This window comes from Fukomys damarensis, unplaced genomic scaffold (genome assembly GCF_012274545.1).
Source record: "Fukomys damarensis isolate Sample0158 unplaced genomic scaffold, DMR_v1.0_HiC HiC_scaffold_37, whole genome shotgun sequence".
In the NCBI taxonomy this organism is placed as follows: Eukaryota; Metazoa; Chordata; class Mammalia; order Rodentia; family Bathyergidae; genus Fukomys; species Fukomys damarensis.
In genome coordinates this window covers 34,324,270-34,343,544 of record NW_022900949.1, presented here as the reverse complement: position 1 = coordinate 34,343,544, position 19,275 = coordinate 34,324,270, and the positions used below count along the sequence as shown (strand labels likewise).

At 40.2% G+C, this 19,275-nt stretch overlaps 1 protein-coding gene across 1 annotated transcript in view; it reads right to left on the bottom strand.

Annotated features, from left to right (window-relative positions):
• The window catches only part of LOC104857653 (zinc finger protein 14-like), a 24,308-nt gene extending 11,632 nt beyond the window's left edge, over positions 1 to 12,676 (bottom strand). The window contains exon 1 of the mRNA XM_010617687.2: positions 12,557 to 12,676. Within this exon, the coding sequence (XP_010615989.1) occupies positions 12,557 to 12,559 (3 nt within the window). The 5' untranslated portion in view covers positions 12,560 to 12,676. The remainder of the gene's footprint in view (positions 1 to 12,556) is intronic.
• Between the last annotated feature and the right edge of the window lie 6,599 nt (positions 12,677 to 19,275).

Sequence of the window (19,275 nt, the reverse complement as noted above, 5' to 3'; positions counted from 1 at the left end):
AAAAAAAAAAAAAAAAAAAAAAAAAAAAAAAAAAAAAACACCATGGCAAATAATGGTCGAGTCATAAGAACAGAATATTAAAAGCTGCTAGAGAAACAAATCACCTATAAAGGAAAACCCATCAGAATCACAGCAGACTTCTCAACACAAACCCTAAAGTCAAGGAGACCTGGGAGTGAAGTATTTCAAGGACAAAAAGAAAACAACCTCCAATTCAAATTGATGCACTCCATAAAATTTTATTTCAAAATTGATGGAGAAATAAGACACTGGCATGCCAACAAACACCTGAAGAAATTCATGACCACCAAAGCAGCACTCCAAATAGTTCTGAAAGGTATTCTAGAAAACAAAATGAAGACAAAAATTCAAAGAATTCTAATAGAATGTATCCACCAGGCAAAACAAGCAACTGAACAGAAGAGAAATAAAGGTGACCAACAAGAAAAAAAAAATGACAAGGATAAGTCAATATTTATCAGTTATAACTACCAATGTGAACAGTCTCAATTCACCAATCAATGTAATTCACCAATCTCATGGAGACATATTGGCAGAAAGGATCAAGAAACAAGATTCAATGATATGCATACAAGAAACATTATTTAACTTAAAAAATTCATAGACTGAAAGTTAAAGGATAGCAAATATTATTCTATGCAACAGGAAACTCAGGTAAAGCAGGACTAGCTATGTTATTCACAGACAAAGTTGATTTCAAGCCAAGACAGATCAGAAGAGACACAGAAGGTCACTAAGTACTTGTTAAGGGGGCAATATCAGATGTGAACCAAACCTCTGAACAAATGGACATAATGATATCTATGTGCCACCAAACAACAACAGATGACATGTTCTTCTCAGCAGCACATGGAGCTCTACCCAATATAGACCACATACTAGCTCACAGAACATGCTTAAGTAAGTGCAAAGAAACTGAAATTGTCCCATGGATATTATCAGACCATAGTGCAATGAAACTGGAAATCAATGGCATAAGATACCACAAAAACTACATAAACACATGGAAATTACATAATACCCTCTTGAAGCTAAGAATTTTAAAACTTGTCTTTCTTCCCAAGGAAAAACTGTTCTCTTGTCCACAGGCTGAATTTTGAAAAGACTCAAAGGTTTGCCTTCCCTTCTGAACACCAAAAATTCTCTCTCAGAAAAGAGCAGGCACAAAATTTAATAGTGACACACAGAGATTTATAAAAGAACCCAGTCCTACTACAATGCCTCAAGTGAAGAATTCAATCCAATGTATGGGATATTTCATCATGAATCAGCATCCTGGAGATATCAAAGGGTAACGTGAGTCACTCTAGATATAAAAATGAAGATAGTGCCTCAAAGTGCTTATGATTAAAACAGACATTTCTCCTATTCGGGATTGTGTGACAGTTTTAGATTTTACATTCCAGAATATAGGAAAATGACCATTATTTCCAAAAATCTTGAAAAAATATCCCTGAGGTAATTTCCATTTTATCACAGAACTAATCTCGTTTGCAGTCCCAAATCTGGCAACTCACCATAGTTTAGGACAACCATACCTACACTCAATACATTTTCTGGGTCTACCCCAAACCTCTATTTTTCTCTACATTCTGTTTTCTCAGCATGAAGAAAAACTATACTGTCAGACATCTGGCCCTGAACTCACGTTACCTCAAACACACTGCTGCAGACAGTGGGTAAACTGCAATATTCATGCAAATTGGCAGAAGCCTCCTGAACCAGGTATCAGTTACACTTGTAGGTGTAGACTCAAAAGAGCCCATAATGATTATCCACAAAGACAGACATATTCCTGGCAACACTTTATGTGAAACCATGTAAATATCCCTGAAAATGTAGGCACAGTGCAGTATCATACAATTACATATATTCAAAACATTTTGAGCTTTCCATTGCTATAATAGTAATTCTTCAAAGGTATTTTTTGTAGTATGCACTCTTGCCTTTGCACCTGTATACCTTTATGTCCCTGAAGTCCCTAAGCCAGTGCAAGTGCACAGCACTTTTGGACACACTACTCTTGGTCTACTGCACCAAGATTCTACCACCCTGAGCATGTAGAAATCACAAACACAATCATTAAGGAGATATGATAAATTAAAGAATATAAATCTCATAGTTGGACTAGAGAGCAACTGCAGAGATATAGGACTCTTATCTGAATACATATATGTGTCTTTCATCTCACCTCCAGCAGTGGGACAGTAATTTTTCCATCCTCTGGTGTTTCATCAAGAACTAATGTGTCAAATGGAACCAGACTTCCTAAGAGTGTCAGGAAGATAAAAGAATCTATTTTTTGCACTGTTTTACCCTTCTTTCTTTTATGAGCATGTCTGTATTATGTGTGCTTCTCTTCCTCTTGCCTCTTTCCTCCCAATACACTTGACAGAGGATAAGGAAATTCCTACTTGTCGTTTACATCTCTCTTATTTTTATATGTATTTCTTTGCCTGACTTCTTTCTCCTGCCTTTTATTCATTCTCAATTTTCTTTTCTTTGCTCTCCCCTCTTCATCTGTCTCTCTTTAGCTTTTTCTCTATTATTTATATCAATCATAGAATCTTTTCCCATCCTATTTCTCACTACCTATTTTATTCCCAAGTTTTCCTGTATTCCCTCCTAAGTATATAACATACTCTTACTATCAATATGATCCTTTACCCCCTTTCTATTTCCTTTCCCATACCACAGAGCAAAAGACTTAAAAAAAATTTTTTTTTTCTTGTTTCTCTTCTCTTCCCCACTCTGGCATTGCCTGGTCCTCAAATCCCTGCATTTTAGCTAATGGATTCAATAAATGTACTGTTCAATACCATTAGTGCACATTAACTATGGGCCAAGACTTGGGTTATTATTATGCTGACACCATAACTGTGGATCTCTTCTGTAGGTTAAAGGGAGACCCAAAACAGGGTCCTATTTCTCTACTAACCCTGATAGATGTCACTGGAGCAGAATAGCCTGTCGCTGCTGTAGCTGATTTGGGTGCACAGGAATATTCCTGATTCAGTGGACAATTAAGTGCCAGTGAACCTGTCATCACACCCAGAGGGAGGGACAGCAAGAGCTCCTAACTCAAGAACTTGGACCAGATCACACTCTCCAGGAATGCCTGCAACCTCCCACAAAGAAGTTCTGAGACTGGGCCAGGGATTTAGCTCAGTGGTTCCACCACCTGCCTCACAAGCGCAAGGACCCAAGTTCGATCCCCGGTACTGAAGTTCTGAGACTGAGTTAAGTTCACTGTTGCAACAGAGGATCAGAGGAGTTATTGGGATGTAACCACCCAGGCTCTCTGGCAAAGAAAATACTTGTGAATCACACATACAGTGTCTTATTAGATGTGTGTTCTCATCACACATCTTATTTAAGTTTTTGTGCATTTCTTGGTTTATTTAGTGATGTGGGGTTGTGTTATGTTCTTTGATTGTTTTATCACTTTTGTACTTCTTTCTTTCATTGGCTCTGAATAGGCATCTACATTCTGTCATTTCAGCTCTCTGTAGCTTTCCTCACCTCAAACCCCCAAGGCAATATTACTAACATATTTATTCTTTTTTCAAACACATAAATTCCACCTCCCAAGTTTTAAAATTTATCATACATAGCCCCTCACAGGCATGTCTACCTTTACTAGTGTAATTCCTCAATCTTTCCCTCCTAAGCCTTTGGCTCTTCCATATCTCACCCAACTTACTGTCTCCCTATCAGCAAGTTCTGACTCCCACACACTTTTCCTCAATCACAACATAAACCTCCTTTTGTCCACATCTTGCTCTTACTCTCACAAAATAGCTTCCGAAAACTCTCAATACTAACACTTCTACTCAACTGAAAGTACTCAAAGAAAATCAGACCCTTCATCAACCTTTTCTTCTCATATAGCATGATGCCCCTTTCAAATTTCTCTCTTGGTTTTTAACACGCCTAATTCAACTATCTCCCATTCTCCCCAACCCACCTCACATACCTCACTGCAGAGCAACAATAATACAATGTCACAGTGTGCACAGAGATAAAAAAAGAGGGAGGAGTAACTGAGGGGACTATCATATAGAAGTGTTGTAAGACTCAATCTCTGGATGCTGTTATAAACAGAAGGAACTCTTTTGGTGACCCAGAGGGACAGGGTCAAGATCACTTCATGTAAATAACAGAAGGAGTAAATACTAGCATTGAACATACAATGCTAAAACTTACTCACAAGGAGGCAACATCCTACCAAAACTCTCCATATAAACCACAAACTCTTCTCACTTCTCCAGTTGCCAACCTGCAGTAACCCCCCAAAAAAGGGAAAAAAGAGGGGGCCATATATAATTTTAAAGAAAGATTCTCTATATACAGATATACACAGATAGATAGATAGATAGCAAATATAGTATCTATAGATATAGACAGATATAGACTAAGACAGACACTTGAACATGTAAATTTAATGCATATATATACAGAATATTTCACCCTTCTATAAGAGTATATAGTCTTTTCATCAGTACATGGTACTTTTTCCAAAAGAGATCACACCCTTGTCCAAAAAACCTGCTTAAGTAAATATAAAAAAATAGAAATTATCCCACCCATACTATCAGACCACTGTGAAAATAGAAATCAACAAGAAATTCTGGGGAAGGCAAAAGCTCTAGTAAAATTAATAATATATCCTAAATATCACTGGGTTACAGAAGAAATCCCAAAAGAAATTTTAAATTTTCTGACAGGTAATGACACAGATGTTACAATTCATTGAAAGTTCTGGAACTCTATGAAAGTAGTTCTAAGTGGAAAATTCACTGCAGTCAATGCTCACATTAGGAAAACAGAGCAAGCTCAAACCGACAACCATATGAGAAACTTTAAGATACTTGAGGAAAAAAAAATCATCCTCAAACTGAAATTAAGGAGGGAAATTATAAAGATGAGAGCAGAAATCAATAAAATTGATACTAAAAATAACAATAAAAATAACAAAAGAGTTGGTTCTTTGAAAGAATAAATAGCAAGCCCTTCACCAGATTTACCAAGAGAATTACATCAGTGCAATTAGAAATAAAAAAGATGAGCTGGCTGTGGGGCCTGTAATCCCAGCCCTGGGGAGGATGAGGCAGGAGGGTCACCTTGAACTGGAGGCCAGCCTGGGCTGCATAGAGAGTTCAAGGCCAGCCTGAATTACATAGCAAAACCCTGTCTCAAAACAAAACAAAACCCAAAAAAGAAATAAAAATGGTAAAATTACAACAGACACTGGAAATCCAGAGATGGCTAGTAACTGCTACAAAAAATCATATTCTAATTAGCAATGTTTGAAGAGATAGACAGATTCCTAGACATATACAAACTACCAAAAGTAACCCAAGAAGACATAACATGTTTAACAACCCAATAACAAGCAATGAAATCGACACAGTAATAATCTACTAGCTAAAAAAGTCCAGGGCCTGATGGATTCACTGCTGAATTCTACAAAAACCAATACTCCTCAAGCTCTTCAAAGCAACTGAAAGGCATAGAGTACTCCCCAAAATTTATGGAAGCCAGTTTCATCCTGATCCCCAAACAAGATAAAAAAGACCCAACTAAAAAATGAAACTACAGGCCAGTCTCCTTAATAAACATAGATTCAAAAATCCTCAACAGGATATTAGCAAACAGAATGCAGCACATTATCAAAAAGATCCTAATCGAGAAGGCTTCATCTCAGATGTGAGGATGGTTCAGCATATGAAAGTCAATAAATGTAATAAATCACATAAATCTAAGTAAGGAGAAAAATCATATGATCATATCAATAGATGAAGAAAAGTCTTTTGACAAAATCCAATACACCTTCATTAGAAAAACCCTGAAGAAAACAGGTACAGAAAGATCATACCTAAATATGATAAAGGCTATTTATGATTAAACCAATAGCCAACATCATACTAAATCAGGAAAAACTAAAAGCATTCTCCTTAAAATTAAGACAAAGATGTCCACTATCACCTCTTCTATTCAACATAATATTTGAAACATTAGCCAGAGCAATCAGCAAAAGAAATAAAAGGGATACACACAGGAAAAGAACTCAAATTATCATTACTAGCAAAACTGCATATTGCAGCCAACATGATTCTCTATGCAGAAGACACAAAGAACTCCAGCAAAAAACTCTTAGAAGTAGTAAGAGTGCATAAACTTCTAATGTCAGCCTAAAAAGGAATTAACAGACATTATTCTGCTGCTTGTCTCAATGTGTGCCAATGTTTTGTTTTATACAAGATAGTCCTCTTCACATATCGCTGTAAAGGTGAAGACTTTATGAACAGTAAGAAATACTTATATACATCCAAGCAGTTATATATCCACCTTTATGAAACCTTATGAACAAATTCTTTAAAAGCCTGCAACATAGTCATAAAGAGAAATACTATGCCCAGATAGAATCTGACTGCCAGTCATGGTACACATGCCTACAATCCCAGCAGTTGGGTGGGCTGAGGCAGAAGAAAACCACAAGATCTTTCTTTTTCTGTTTTTTGGGGTTTTGGGGTTTTTTGTTGTTGTTTTTTTGAGATAGGGTCTTGTTATGTAGTTCAGGCTGGTGCTAAACTCAGTATGAAGTCCATCATGCCCTCCAACTCAAGGCAATTCTCCCATATAGGCCTCCAAAGTGCTGGGATTTCAGATTACACCACCACATCCAGCTAAAATACAAGTTCTTGCTCAGCCTGGGCTATATGAGTTTAAGGTCACACGAACAACATCAGGAGTCCCTGTCTTAAAAAAATCAAAATAAATTGGAGGATGTGATCTGAACATGTAGAAAATAATGTACAGACTTAGGTTGGATGTAATACACTATAAAATATTCAAATTTATTCTTAATACAAGTATATTTATAATACCACTGAAGCAACTACAAATGTGACAAAATTTTCTACAATCTCTCCTGAAAAACAAAGGAAAGTACTCTACTTTTCAAATCTCAAATAAAAAAGTAAAGAAAAGCTTCCCTTTCCATTTTTTGGGACACAATGTAGAGTTATAGTCAATTAAGCGGTAAATATGACACAACATTTAAACACAGTAAATTTATAAGAAATATTTCTGCCTTATTCTAAAGTGAGATTTGATATGGTTGGCAGTACAAAACAAGAGGAATTCTGTGATTGATAATACATTTATGGTGGCAAATTGTACATTTTGTGAGCCAAATAAGCCTGATTTTTTTCATCACAAACTTTCAAAGATGCACTCCAGGCAGATATAAGGCAAAAATATGAAATAAGAAACGGCAAAACATGGAAGAAAGTATAAAAAAATCCCTTTGTCATCTAGTATGAGTGGAAAAATCTTCGGATATAAATATATAAAGGTACAAATATTAATGTGAGTATAAAAATATACAAAAGGAATAAGAATTAAGATTTCTGTTCAGCAAAGAATATTCTTGATTAAATTAACCTGTAGATTAAAAAGTATATAAAGTACTTTCATTCTGTACATGTGATAAATAACTAGAAAACAGCTTATTTAAAAACTAGCCTTGCCAGGCATGGTGGTGCATGCCTGTAATCCCAGCACTGGGGAGGCAGGAGGATCACTGTGAGTTCAAGACCAACCTGGGCTACATAGTGAGCTCCAGGCTAGTCTCAACTACATAGTGAGACCCTGTCTCAAAAAACAAAACAAAACAAACAAAAATAACCTAGCCTCAACACAAATATAAACAAGTAAATTACAGAAGGAAAGGAGAAAAAAGGCATAAAAGGAAAAATGGAAATAAATATCAATTCATATCAAATTCACCAAATTTGAAAAAAATCTGGTGTTTGTTGGGAAGAGAAATAGGAATTATTCCTCCCTGGTGGTGGTATGTGGAGAGTGTGTGTTAGAATTTAAATTGTCATACATTCTGGGCGCTAAATGATAGCCCGCCCCCAGTGAGACCCCCGCCTAACAGAAAAAAAAACCCAACAGATGCAAGAATAGTGATGACAGAAAGCCAACTACTGACTTGCTCATTCACACCTGCAAGGAGACAGATTCTCTGAAAAACCACAAGGCACCCAATGTACCTTGCTGTACCTGCCATCGCCCTGCTACCCTCACCACTTCCTGTTCACCAGCCTCAACCCGAGACACCAAAATTTTCCATTCTCCTAGTTGACGTCCCCTCCCCTACTTAAAACTCCTTTATATAAACTGTGTTCGCCATCCTTCCTATGCCAACAGCCTTTTCACCCTCGGCCCATCTGCACCCACATGGCAATAAACTCAATGTATGTTGCTTAGATTTTTGCCTGCCTTGATGGTCTCAAGTGTGCTCCAGTGGAACCTTACACTAACAAGCAGGCTCCTGAGCATCAGGGGCATTTTGTCTCATCTATTTCTTACACAGCAAGAAAGAGAATGCTTCTAGCACATTCATATCAGTGACAGAACTGGAAAAGCCTGCTTTCCTATGACTATGGAAAAGCCAAACAGGATGTTATGTTACATGTCCACATGTTTTCTCAAGTATGGAATCACCAGTAGCTGGAAACTTTTGACTTAGCCAGTGTAGTGGGCGTATAATCTTTTTAATGATGCAGCACCGGGAAGGCAAAAATACCCCCACAAGCTGCCATCCATTTCACTAGCTCTAAACCCCAAATCCAAGCTGAGTTATCCAAAAAACTCAGTTGGTACTTCCTCACTTCCTCTCTCCCTCTCTCTCTCTCTCTCTCTCTCTCTCTCTCTGTTTTTGGTGACAGTGTCTCCCTATGGGAGGCAGGCTGTCCTCAAACTCTGGGCAATCCTTTTGCTGCACCCTCCTGAGTAGTGGGATTACAGGAATGCTCCACCAAGCCAGGTACTTTTTCTCTTCTCCCCTGACCCCACTGCCTTTCAGATTCAGATTTTTGCTTTAGCAAAAACCCACAAAGGTCTCCATAGCTTGCTGTGTTATGATAGATGCCAGAGGTGTAGAGGCCACACTAAGGGGTGAACTGAAGCTCTGTGCTTTTAGCTCAGCTGTGCCTTTCTGCAGAGGCCATTCCTATGGGCTTCTCCAGAATGCCAAAATGACAGAGCTGTCCACAGAGTGTGGGGAATTCAGGAGCACTCAGAAGGTTTCAGGACTGCAGACTCCAGCCACATATGGAACACAGAACAAATGCCTGTGGTCATCTCTTTCCCTAGAGAGATGTAAGTCACTGCAAAGGAAAACGAACCCCAAGTCTAGGATGTGACCATTCTAAGCAGACATGAGTTCAGCCCATTAAGACAAGAAAGAGGTAGTGGGAAGACAGAAAAGGGTGGAATAGAAAGCCATATAGTTTTCCAAAACTGAGGCAATAAGAATAGTACCTGCGTTCATCATAAAATAGAAATAGGAATGGAAGTGTTTTCTTTTCAGCATTGCCCATGCTTGATGTTTTTGTAATTAAACTGCTCAGTCCTGTCTGATCATTGACAATTACTATACTAGTCCCTTGTTCTTATGGAACAAGCCAGACAGTGTGACCAGAGTGATGCACCTCTCTAAAATACTAAAACAATAAATCAAACTAAACCAAACCAAAACTAGAAAACAAAAGCCACAACTCTTATTTTTTTTTTTATTTAAACCACTACTCGTAATGCGTCCCAGTTCCTTGGGAGAACCCGATTAATATACTACTCCACACAGGGTACTACCTGGTAAGTTTCATATTCTACAGAGAAGCACTTTACAAAGAGTTGAGGAATAAGTCTACATATTCTGCTTGAGTTATCAAGGGAAAATATCTTGAGCAAGCCACAGGCAGTTCAAACTATAATGTATTGAAAATGTGCTGAATGCCTATAATCCCAGTCCTCGGGGCTGAGGCATGAGGATTTCCATGAGTTTGAGGCAAGCCTGAGCCAAATAGTCCATTCAAGGCCAGCCTGAACTGTATAATGAGATCCTGTCTCAAAAACAAAAGAAGAAAAGAAAAAAGAAAATGCATTGAATATACATAAGGTAGCAAACATTGCTAAGCCTTGGCTCCTTTAAAACAGATTAACACATTTCTATAAACCTGTATTTGAAAAATGTATGCAACACATAGCTTATTTCATAATATTAAATATCCATGTAATTTATTGAATGTGCTGCAGTGAAAATCATTGGATGCTTTCACTTGGTGTCTTGTTGCTGACAGAGCTGGGACTCACTGCTGATGCCCACTATCTTGAGCAATTAAGTACTGCAGCTCAGACCACTAGTGTGCAAACAGTATAAAATTCCAAATCAAAGTAAATCGTCCACTGAGTACTTATCACTTTTATGTTTCAGTACTGGACTGAATTCAGGGCCTTGCACATGTTACACAAATTATGTTGGATTGGAGACACAGCCCCGGTGATTTTCCTTTATGTTGACCTGGGTCCTGCTCCACTGTCCACCAAGGCCTTGCTATTGTAATAATCCTGCCTCAGTGACTGAGATGAAAGGTAGGCAGCATCATGCCTCACTGAAATTTCATTTAACTAAGCACATAAATTTCATTTAACTAACCCCATATCTCAGCCAGACATGGTGGCACATGTCTGTTATCTCAGAACTCCAGGAGGCTGAAACAAGATCAAAAGTTTGCTGCAGCCTGGGCAACATAGAAAGATGTGGTCTCAAAATTTAAAAAATATTTCAAGGTATGAAGAATGTATTCCAGAGGAAAAGGTGCTGCATTCAATCTTCTGTACAATAAAAACAGCAACCATACCTGAAATCTGCTGTATCCTGAACAAATCCCTTTCCATCACACTTAGACGATGCTGTCTACCAATTTTTAAGCCAGACAAGCTCGGACAATTCTTAATTTCCATTTTTTCTCCTCAGAAACAATTAGGGATGAGTGTGTTGGCTGCTAGTCTCAGTACTTAGGAGGCTCAGTCTGGAGGATTGCCACAAGTTGGAGGCAATCCTGGACTACATAATTAGGTCAAGGCTAGCATGAACAACAACAAAAGACTGATTTGGTTCATTGATCAGTAGTAATAAAAGACATATTTAAGTTTTACCAAGACTTCTCCTTTCTTCTTTCTTTTTCTTTTGGTACCTGGACTGGAACTCAGGGCCTTGCACTTGCACCACCGAGTTACATCCCCAGCCCAACTTCTCCTTTCTTAATGCTGAGATATTTGACACATTTTCAGACTGAGTCAGGACACAATTCTTTCTTGTCACACTAACAACAATCTGACCTCAGGGGAAGACCCTCTCTGTTGTAGGCACGGATTTTATCACAATTACCATCCCCTCTTCTCCCACTTTTTTTCTCTTCCCCTTTATTTCTCCCTACACAGAAACCTTTTATTGCTAACCACTCCTATGGCCACAGAGCTCACCTTCAACTTTTACTCCTACTACACTATTCCTTTAATATAAAGTCCACCTCAGTCAGCATTTCAATTCTTAAAACAATGTCTACAGTCCAAGGCCTATAGCAGTTACTTGAGATGCTACCCCTCTTCTTTTCCACTCCACCAAATCACATGTTCCATGTAAATGCCTGAGTTTAATGATTCTCCCACTGTGTGTGTGTGTGTGTGTGTGTGTGTGTGTGTGTGTGTGTGTGTGTATGTGTATAACAGGCAGCCCTTTCTGGAAGTAGTCCTTAGCAGGAACACTTTCCGGGATCCCTGTTAACATATTAACAACCCCACCCTTTCTCTCAGCACTCTAAACAATATGAGAAGGCCTCACTTAAGAGGTCTCTCCCTTCATAGAGGTGCCACCCAAATCATTAGGTGATAATTGCTTTTGCATTGCTGTGTATATAGCTCACAAGTTCACTGCATGCTCAGCAAGCACTCTCTCACGAACTCACTAGACCAGCAATATCGAACATTTCTTTCTTTTCCTTCGGTTTTTTGTTTGTTTTGTTTTGTTGTTTCACACAGGGTCTTGCTTTGTAGTTCAGGCTTGCCTTGATCTCACTAAGTAACCCAGACTGGCCTCCAACTCAAAGCTAACTTCCTACCTCAGCCTCGTACCACCACGCCTGGCAATCTTTACTGTCAATTCTCACACGGCACTGGTCCTCACTAATCCCGAGTTTGGCAATGTGGGGACATAGAATACTTTTGGCAATTTATTCTCATCACAGAGCAGCGTCGTCCTCAGGAGCTAAGTTGTGGCTTTGAGACCTTGTATCCTCGACACTTATAAAATTGAGATCCCTCAGGTCTGCTGGAGGGACGAATGAGACCAGGGGTCCCGCTCCCCACAGCTCCCCACTGGAATCAGGGTCTCCCCACAATTCTCCCTGTCGGCGCACAGGTGGAGATGGAGCTGTGGGCTGCGGCTGCCCGAGTCTGCACTCTAGGCTGGTCGGGTGGCTGTGGAGACAGGGTGCTGGGTACACAAAACAGACCTGCAAGGCAGGAGGGACAGAGTGTCCACGGGCGCAGAGGCCAGGAGGAACTCGGACTCCGGAGCAGCGGGCAGGCGCCGGTCCGCCATTGCTGTTCCCACCGCTTCCCCCCAGACCTCACCCCGTCCCGTCCCATCCCTATCAGGACACCCGTCCCACAGCGTCACCATTGCGTGTCTGGAGGGTCTCCCCGGGTGCTTCCCACGCAGCCTGCAGCCAGCAGAAATCTTAAAGCACGGACAGTCTACCCAACTGAGACAGCTCTCAGAACCCAGCTCTGGTTCTGTGCTTAGAAGCCCGGAAACAGAGCCCTCCTCCCCGGGCCCCTGATTGGACAGTTCATACAGCCCGCCCCCTCCACACTGATTGGTTCCCGCTCCGCGCTCTGGACCCTCTGAACCGAGAGTGACGACAGAAGCCTTAGTAGTGTGAGTGCAGCTGGAATGCGAGATAGTAACTCAGATACTTCTTGTCCAGTTTGCCTCCCAGGATGCTTGTAGGGTCAGACTGAGACAAGCTTAAGACCACCGAGGCAGGCAGAATCTAAGGAACATGCGATGAGTTTATTGCAGTTGAGTGCAGATGGGCCTAGGGCCAAAAGACCCTTGGCACTGAGAGGAGGGTGGGCGCCGTAGATACGGGGAGTTTGGGGGGGCACTGGTCGAGAGGGTGGAAAATTTTAGAGTCCCATGGGTGCTGGGCCTGGGACTGGTTGATAAACAGGGCTGTGGTGGGAGTAGCAGGGCTGCTGCTGGCTTCCTGTTATCGCTGTCCTCCTGCAGATGCGGGTAGTGGGGGTGTGAGGGTGTGGGGTGTCCAACTCGGGGGCTTGTCAATGCTGGCCAGTTTTAGCCTGCATTTTTGTTGTTGTTGTTGTTCTAGCCTGCAGTTAACAAGGGTTTACTCCTGGCTTTGCCAGAGCTGCTTCAGTGTTTTTGTTTTGAAGACAGGGTTTTGCTATGTAATTTATTCTGTTCTTGAATTCATTATGTAGCTCAGGCTGGTCTTGAGCTTGCTGTGATCCTCTGTCATCAGCATCCCCAGCGTAGGGCTGCACCACCATTCCAGTCTTTCTCCTGGCTTCAGTGGGCTCTTCCTGTGTGTTGCTCTTCCAAATGGGGTCACCGGTCTGCTAAGCCGGTTGCAGAGTTAATTCTCTACGGAGAAATCAGTGTGAGAGAGCATCGTGAGTCAGGCCAGGCCAGGACACCATGCAAGAGAAGGAGGATCTGCTGTTCTGAGAGGTGAGAAATAGGAATATGGTTGTTCGCTTCATGGGTACGACTTTCTCATAGTGTATCTCTTGATTTACTCATTTTCTAAGCCAAAAAAATACTCACCAAAGAGAGCCATATGATTGGCAAATTAATATACTTTCTGGCATTGAGACAAAACCTGAGGACTTCAGATTGTAAACTCCCTTTCTCCTGTAGCTCCCTCCTCAACAGTTACAAATCTCTGTCTTTCAACACATTAACATTGGCAGAAGGAAAATATTGCCTGGAGTCATATGACACTCTTGATTAATAAGTTGTTTGGCGTGAGAGGTGGGCAGGATGCTAGCAAAGCACACTGCTGGTGTGTCTGGGTGAGACATGGAGGTGTGACATTGAGGACCTTGCCTTCTCCCTCCTCTTCCTCTCTGCCACCTGCTTTGCTGTGTGCTCCCTGGTTCTCATGCAGCAGTTATCTTTCCTCGTTTCCTTCCACTGTGACATTTCTCTGTTGGGATCAAATGACAACTGACTTCAGGCTCTGAAACCATGAGATAAAGTAATCCTTTTACTTTTAAGTCCTGTATGTCAAGTATCTTGAACCTACAACAAAAAAATTAGTAAAATTAACTGTAGGTGTCTGAACCAAATAAACTCCCAAATGCATCAGCCCTTTCTTTAGACTACATAAATGAGTTATCTTTATGAAAGCTCCTCGGAGATTTTCTTTATATGAACATATTTCATTGTGACTCCAGCAACTCTGCATATGAGACCCACTTCCCATGCTAACCAGTAAGAGCCTCTAAAAAGACAAAGCCCCTAATGTATTTTACACATGTGTCACCTACTTTCCACTGCTCCCCAGCTTCTGGCTGTCACCACTCTTTCTAGAGATGTTCTGAGCAGCTGAACATGCCAAAGAGACCTACTGCCCAGGAGACCCAAGGGGAAGGCCGTGACCCTTCCACTTTTCTCTCAAGGTACATCACAGCTTCAAGTCACTGAACTTAAAACTGTCCTCAGCACTACAGTTTGCTCATCTGCTTTTCTGAATCAAGTGTTTGTATTTAAACAAGCAGCATCCTTGTTTTCTTTTTGTGCTTATTAATGAAGAAGAAAAAGACAATTCTAGGATTTTGCATATGGATTCAAACATGCAGGAATTATTACTTATTGAAAAATTAATATCATATCACGTATGTGAACTTATATGAACTTATACCCATATGAGAAGTGTATAGAAAACAGCGACTTGAGTGTGGATTGTGCCCTTTTTCCTGTGTACTTTTAGTTCCCTCACCATTCCTGTTGGATATTGTCATGAGATGCTCTGTGCCTAGGCATTTCCAATGTTCTGTTTACTTTCTTAGAACAAACTCTTGATCTTCTCACGGCACTACAGACCCATCTGACTATTTCTGTAGTCAAATCCTAATCATTTATAAGTACCTCTCCCTTTCAGATAATGTACATTTAACATTTAACATTTAATCTCCTGAAGGCTCACCACATTCCTCTATTTCATTTATTTATTTGAAATTGTATGTTGAATATGGTGATATTTTTGGTGAATTCTAGAGACAAATTTATTGTGGCTGTTCTACACAGCCTGTCACTACAGGAACCATGAAAATACTTATAGAATATTACATCATTGGTTCATAGTTTAGTAATTCTGATGCAAGAAATTCAAATCCCCTTGAAAGGTCTTATATGAAACTTCTATGCCTTGTATTGTAGTAAGATTATTAGTGGCTGTGGAACTACCACTACTTTCTTAATGGAGAATAATCTGAAATCCAGAATGACCAAATAATACTTAATTGATCGAACTTGTAAAAACATATTTTATTTGTAACTAACGAGTGGGGTTCAAGGATAAGACTCATCCACTGGACTTGAGCAGAGGGGAAAAGGACTTGAGATTGAGTCATAATCAAAGCCAAAAAACCTAATCATTCATGTCAATAAACCATAAAATTATTTACTTGTAATGAAAGCTCTTTTGTTCATTATATGATATTTAGCATTACCTGTGGCCTAAAACTTACAATATGCCAGCAAAATCCACTCCCCTTCTGTCTTAAGAAAAAAAATCTCCAGATATATCCACATGTTGAAAGCCATTGACCTAAGAGCTACATTGGGCACCTGAGCTAGCTGGATAACAAGACACAGAATGGGAAAAAAGCTCAGGCTCCTACCAAACCTGGAGGAATTTTTTATTTCTCCACTTCTACAACCCAAACCAGGGTGGATAATTCTTCCTAAATTTTTTGAACTCTGCCACTGCAGCTCAACTCTTTGTGACCCACTCCACATGGTCTGCATAATATAATATTATGGAAACAAGTTGTTCATCTATGAGTCTGCTCAGACAATATCAGTTCTGCCCCTTTTCTGTTTCCATGAAAGATAAACTGAGAAGTTTATCCTAATTGGAAGGATATATTGAATGTCTCCAATGCATGCTTCAAACCCAACACTGGATATTAACAATCGTATAAACCACATATACATTGGTTTTTCCAATTCATAAAAAACTATGATGAAATTTTATTGATAAATTTTTCACAGGTAGAGATTAATAATACTACCTAATGCTGAACTACATATATAATAGCAAACAATAGGGTATAGTCAATGTTATGTAAATGTGCCTTTCTCTGAATGTTACTAGGGGATGGGGGCAGGGGTCTCCTTGTACAGGTTATTTATAGGTCCTTTCTGTCCCAGACAAATAATTGAAGAAAACAAGCATAAATCATGGCAAAGTTTCACATTTATTAAATATGGGGGGAAAACAGAAGTTTAGGGGTAAGAATGAATTTGGGCTAAGTAAAATGGGAGGAAAAAATAAAAATAAAAATACACCCTACAGCACAGAGTGGGTTACCCTGAAGAGGTACGGTTGTACATTCTTAATGATGACTGCTCCTTTTTTATATTTCCACCCTGGCATCATGTCCAGATTATCCTATCAAAAACCACGAGGGCCAGGGATTTAGCGCAGTGGTTCTGAGCCTGCCTCACAAGTGCAAAGTCCTGGGTTCAATCGCCTGTAACCAGCATTGCAAAATGGGAACTTATTAAGTTAGATTTCCCCTCTTTGGAATCAAGTTGCTTCCAAACTTCTTCAATCCTAGGGCATAAATGGCATTCCCACTTCTCCTCTACCCAGAGGAATGATCAGAATATGCAAATCCTGGCACCAGGAGGTCAAGCCCAATTTCATTTACTTAGTAAAGGGTAGAGTATGTCTATGTCCAGGAAGGGACGGAGGTAACATGAAAGTGTTTATTGTTTCACTGTATTCTCTCCCGCACTGTTGCTTGTTGTAAGAGACACCAACTCATTTATACTTGGTGAGATGGTGGCTGGAGGCAAATAGGCCACTCCATCTCCTCAGAACTAGCTTTAAATAAATCTCTTTTCCCTTTTCACCTAAAGGTATGGCCTCCCTTTATTATAGACAGCTAAATTAGTTAAAAATTAATATACAGTCAGAGATTGGGGCCTCAAGGCAATCAGCACAAAAAAAGTAAAGCCATAAAGATTGTGGCTGGAGGTACAAAATGGAGACATATTGGCCAGACTTACATTTCTCCCTAAAGGATAAATGGCAATTTTGAGATTATACTGTAATTAGTACCACCTGGTCCATTAAGCTCAGATAGGTGTCAGATGCCCAGGTAGGTGACCAGAGCATCTGAACCCATCCCTTTGCAGAAATGCCTTTTTCCATCACATAACCTATGCTATGTGACTTGTTTCCCTGTTGAATGAACATAAGCTGATGTGATATAGATGTCCCTGAAAAACTTTCCGCAGTGCTCATAGGTGGGGCTTTCCAGAGCTGGCTGGATCTATGGTGATTGTGCTAGGATTAAATTGTGTGAGGCTAGGACTAAGGATGTGTGATTACTAAATTAATCCACAGATTGGTTATGCATAGTTCTCTGTGTGGATAATGGAAAGATCCCACTCTGTGTGGGGGAGGCACCAGCCAAAAAGCAGGTATCTTTGAAGGAATAAAAGGAAAGACTTCTGCTACTGTTGCTTGTTGTTTTTCTCCCTTCTGCCTGCCCAACCAAGCCATGGACTGCAATGCCCCTCTGCAAGGCCTCTCTACCATGCTACTCTGCCTTAGAGCCAGCCGATTATGGCCTGAGCCCTCTACAAACTGGGAGCCAAAACAAACCGTTGCTCCTTTAACTTGTGGGTGTTGGGTATTTTGTCTCAGTAATGAGAAAAGTAACTAAGACAAATTTTGGTGACCAGAGTGGTTCTAGAGAAACAGAATTGGAAAAATGAAGTTCTTTAATGGCTTTGTGGGTTTCTGGAGTCGGCTCTCTAATTTGATGAGACTGTGGATCTGGAGTGTGGCTCAGTTACACAGCACTTACTTAGCGTGTCCAAGGTCATTGGATCAATTCCCAGCACAAAAACCAATAATAATAGTGAATAAATAAAAAGCTTTCATTTAACGTGATTCAATGGTACCACAGTCTCTTCTTCTGATACTGTGAGGAATACTGATAGTCCTTAATGTGAACTGTTTAAATTAATATGCAAAGTCGATCCACTTGCTTAATCCTACTTCACCACTTGTAAAATGTATGGAATTTAGTAACTCTATATATGAAACTTTTGAATATTTTTGGCAGAGTGGGAAATATAATGCTGGCTGGTTGCTCTTAGCATCTCTGGACAAACTAGTGAAGGAAAACACTAATCTCAACCCATATGATGTTGTCCTCACCCAGACATACCTGAGGAAACAAGAACTGGACAAACTAGTAGACCAAGCATGATAATCCTGACACCCCGCAGGAACCTCCCTTACTACCCATTTTTGCCTCTAAGCCTTTAACCAGGCTCAAATCACAGAAAGTTTCTAAGAATGAGGTACATAGTGTAACCCATGAGGAAGTCCACTGTTCTCCCAAAGAACGTCTTGGGTTATTAGAAGCAGAGGCCTGATGATCAAGTGTGGGAATAGATTTTACAGGAGTGGGATAATGGTGGCAAAAACATACGCATGATCCGGCTGAGTTTGTCCATATGGGCCCATTAAGCAGGGATTTTGAACTTAATGTTACAGCTGGTGGTACAAAGAAAGGTGTTAGTAGTTTATTTGGCTGGTTGGCAGAGTATGGATCAAAAGATCTTTTTGATCCAAAGATGCCTGACATTCCATGGTTAACTGTTGATGAGGGGATTCAGAGGCTTAGGGAAACGGAAATGCTGGCATGGATTTGTCATGTTAAACCTAATCTGCCACACTGGGATGATCCAGAAAATATACCCTTCGGTAACACCTTGAGAAACAGATGCATGAGGAAAGCCCCAGCATCTAGGAAGAGCCCTTTCATTGCTCTTTGTATGCCAGACCTTACACTGGGGATCCAGTGAGTCAGTTGGGAAACTTAAGGGGAATGGGTTTGATTGGATCCTGGAGTGGCAGGAGTCAAATGGAAACATTTAATCACCAAAGGCAGGGTGCACACACACTATAATGGACAGCAGAAGCAGAAAAATGATCGCAGAAGGTCTACTAGCTTGATAAAATCAAAAAATATAAGGGCAGGGGCTAGGGATTTAGCTCAGTGTTTCCACTGCCTGCCTCACAAGCTCAAGGACCCGAGTTTGATCCCTGGTTTAAATAT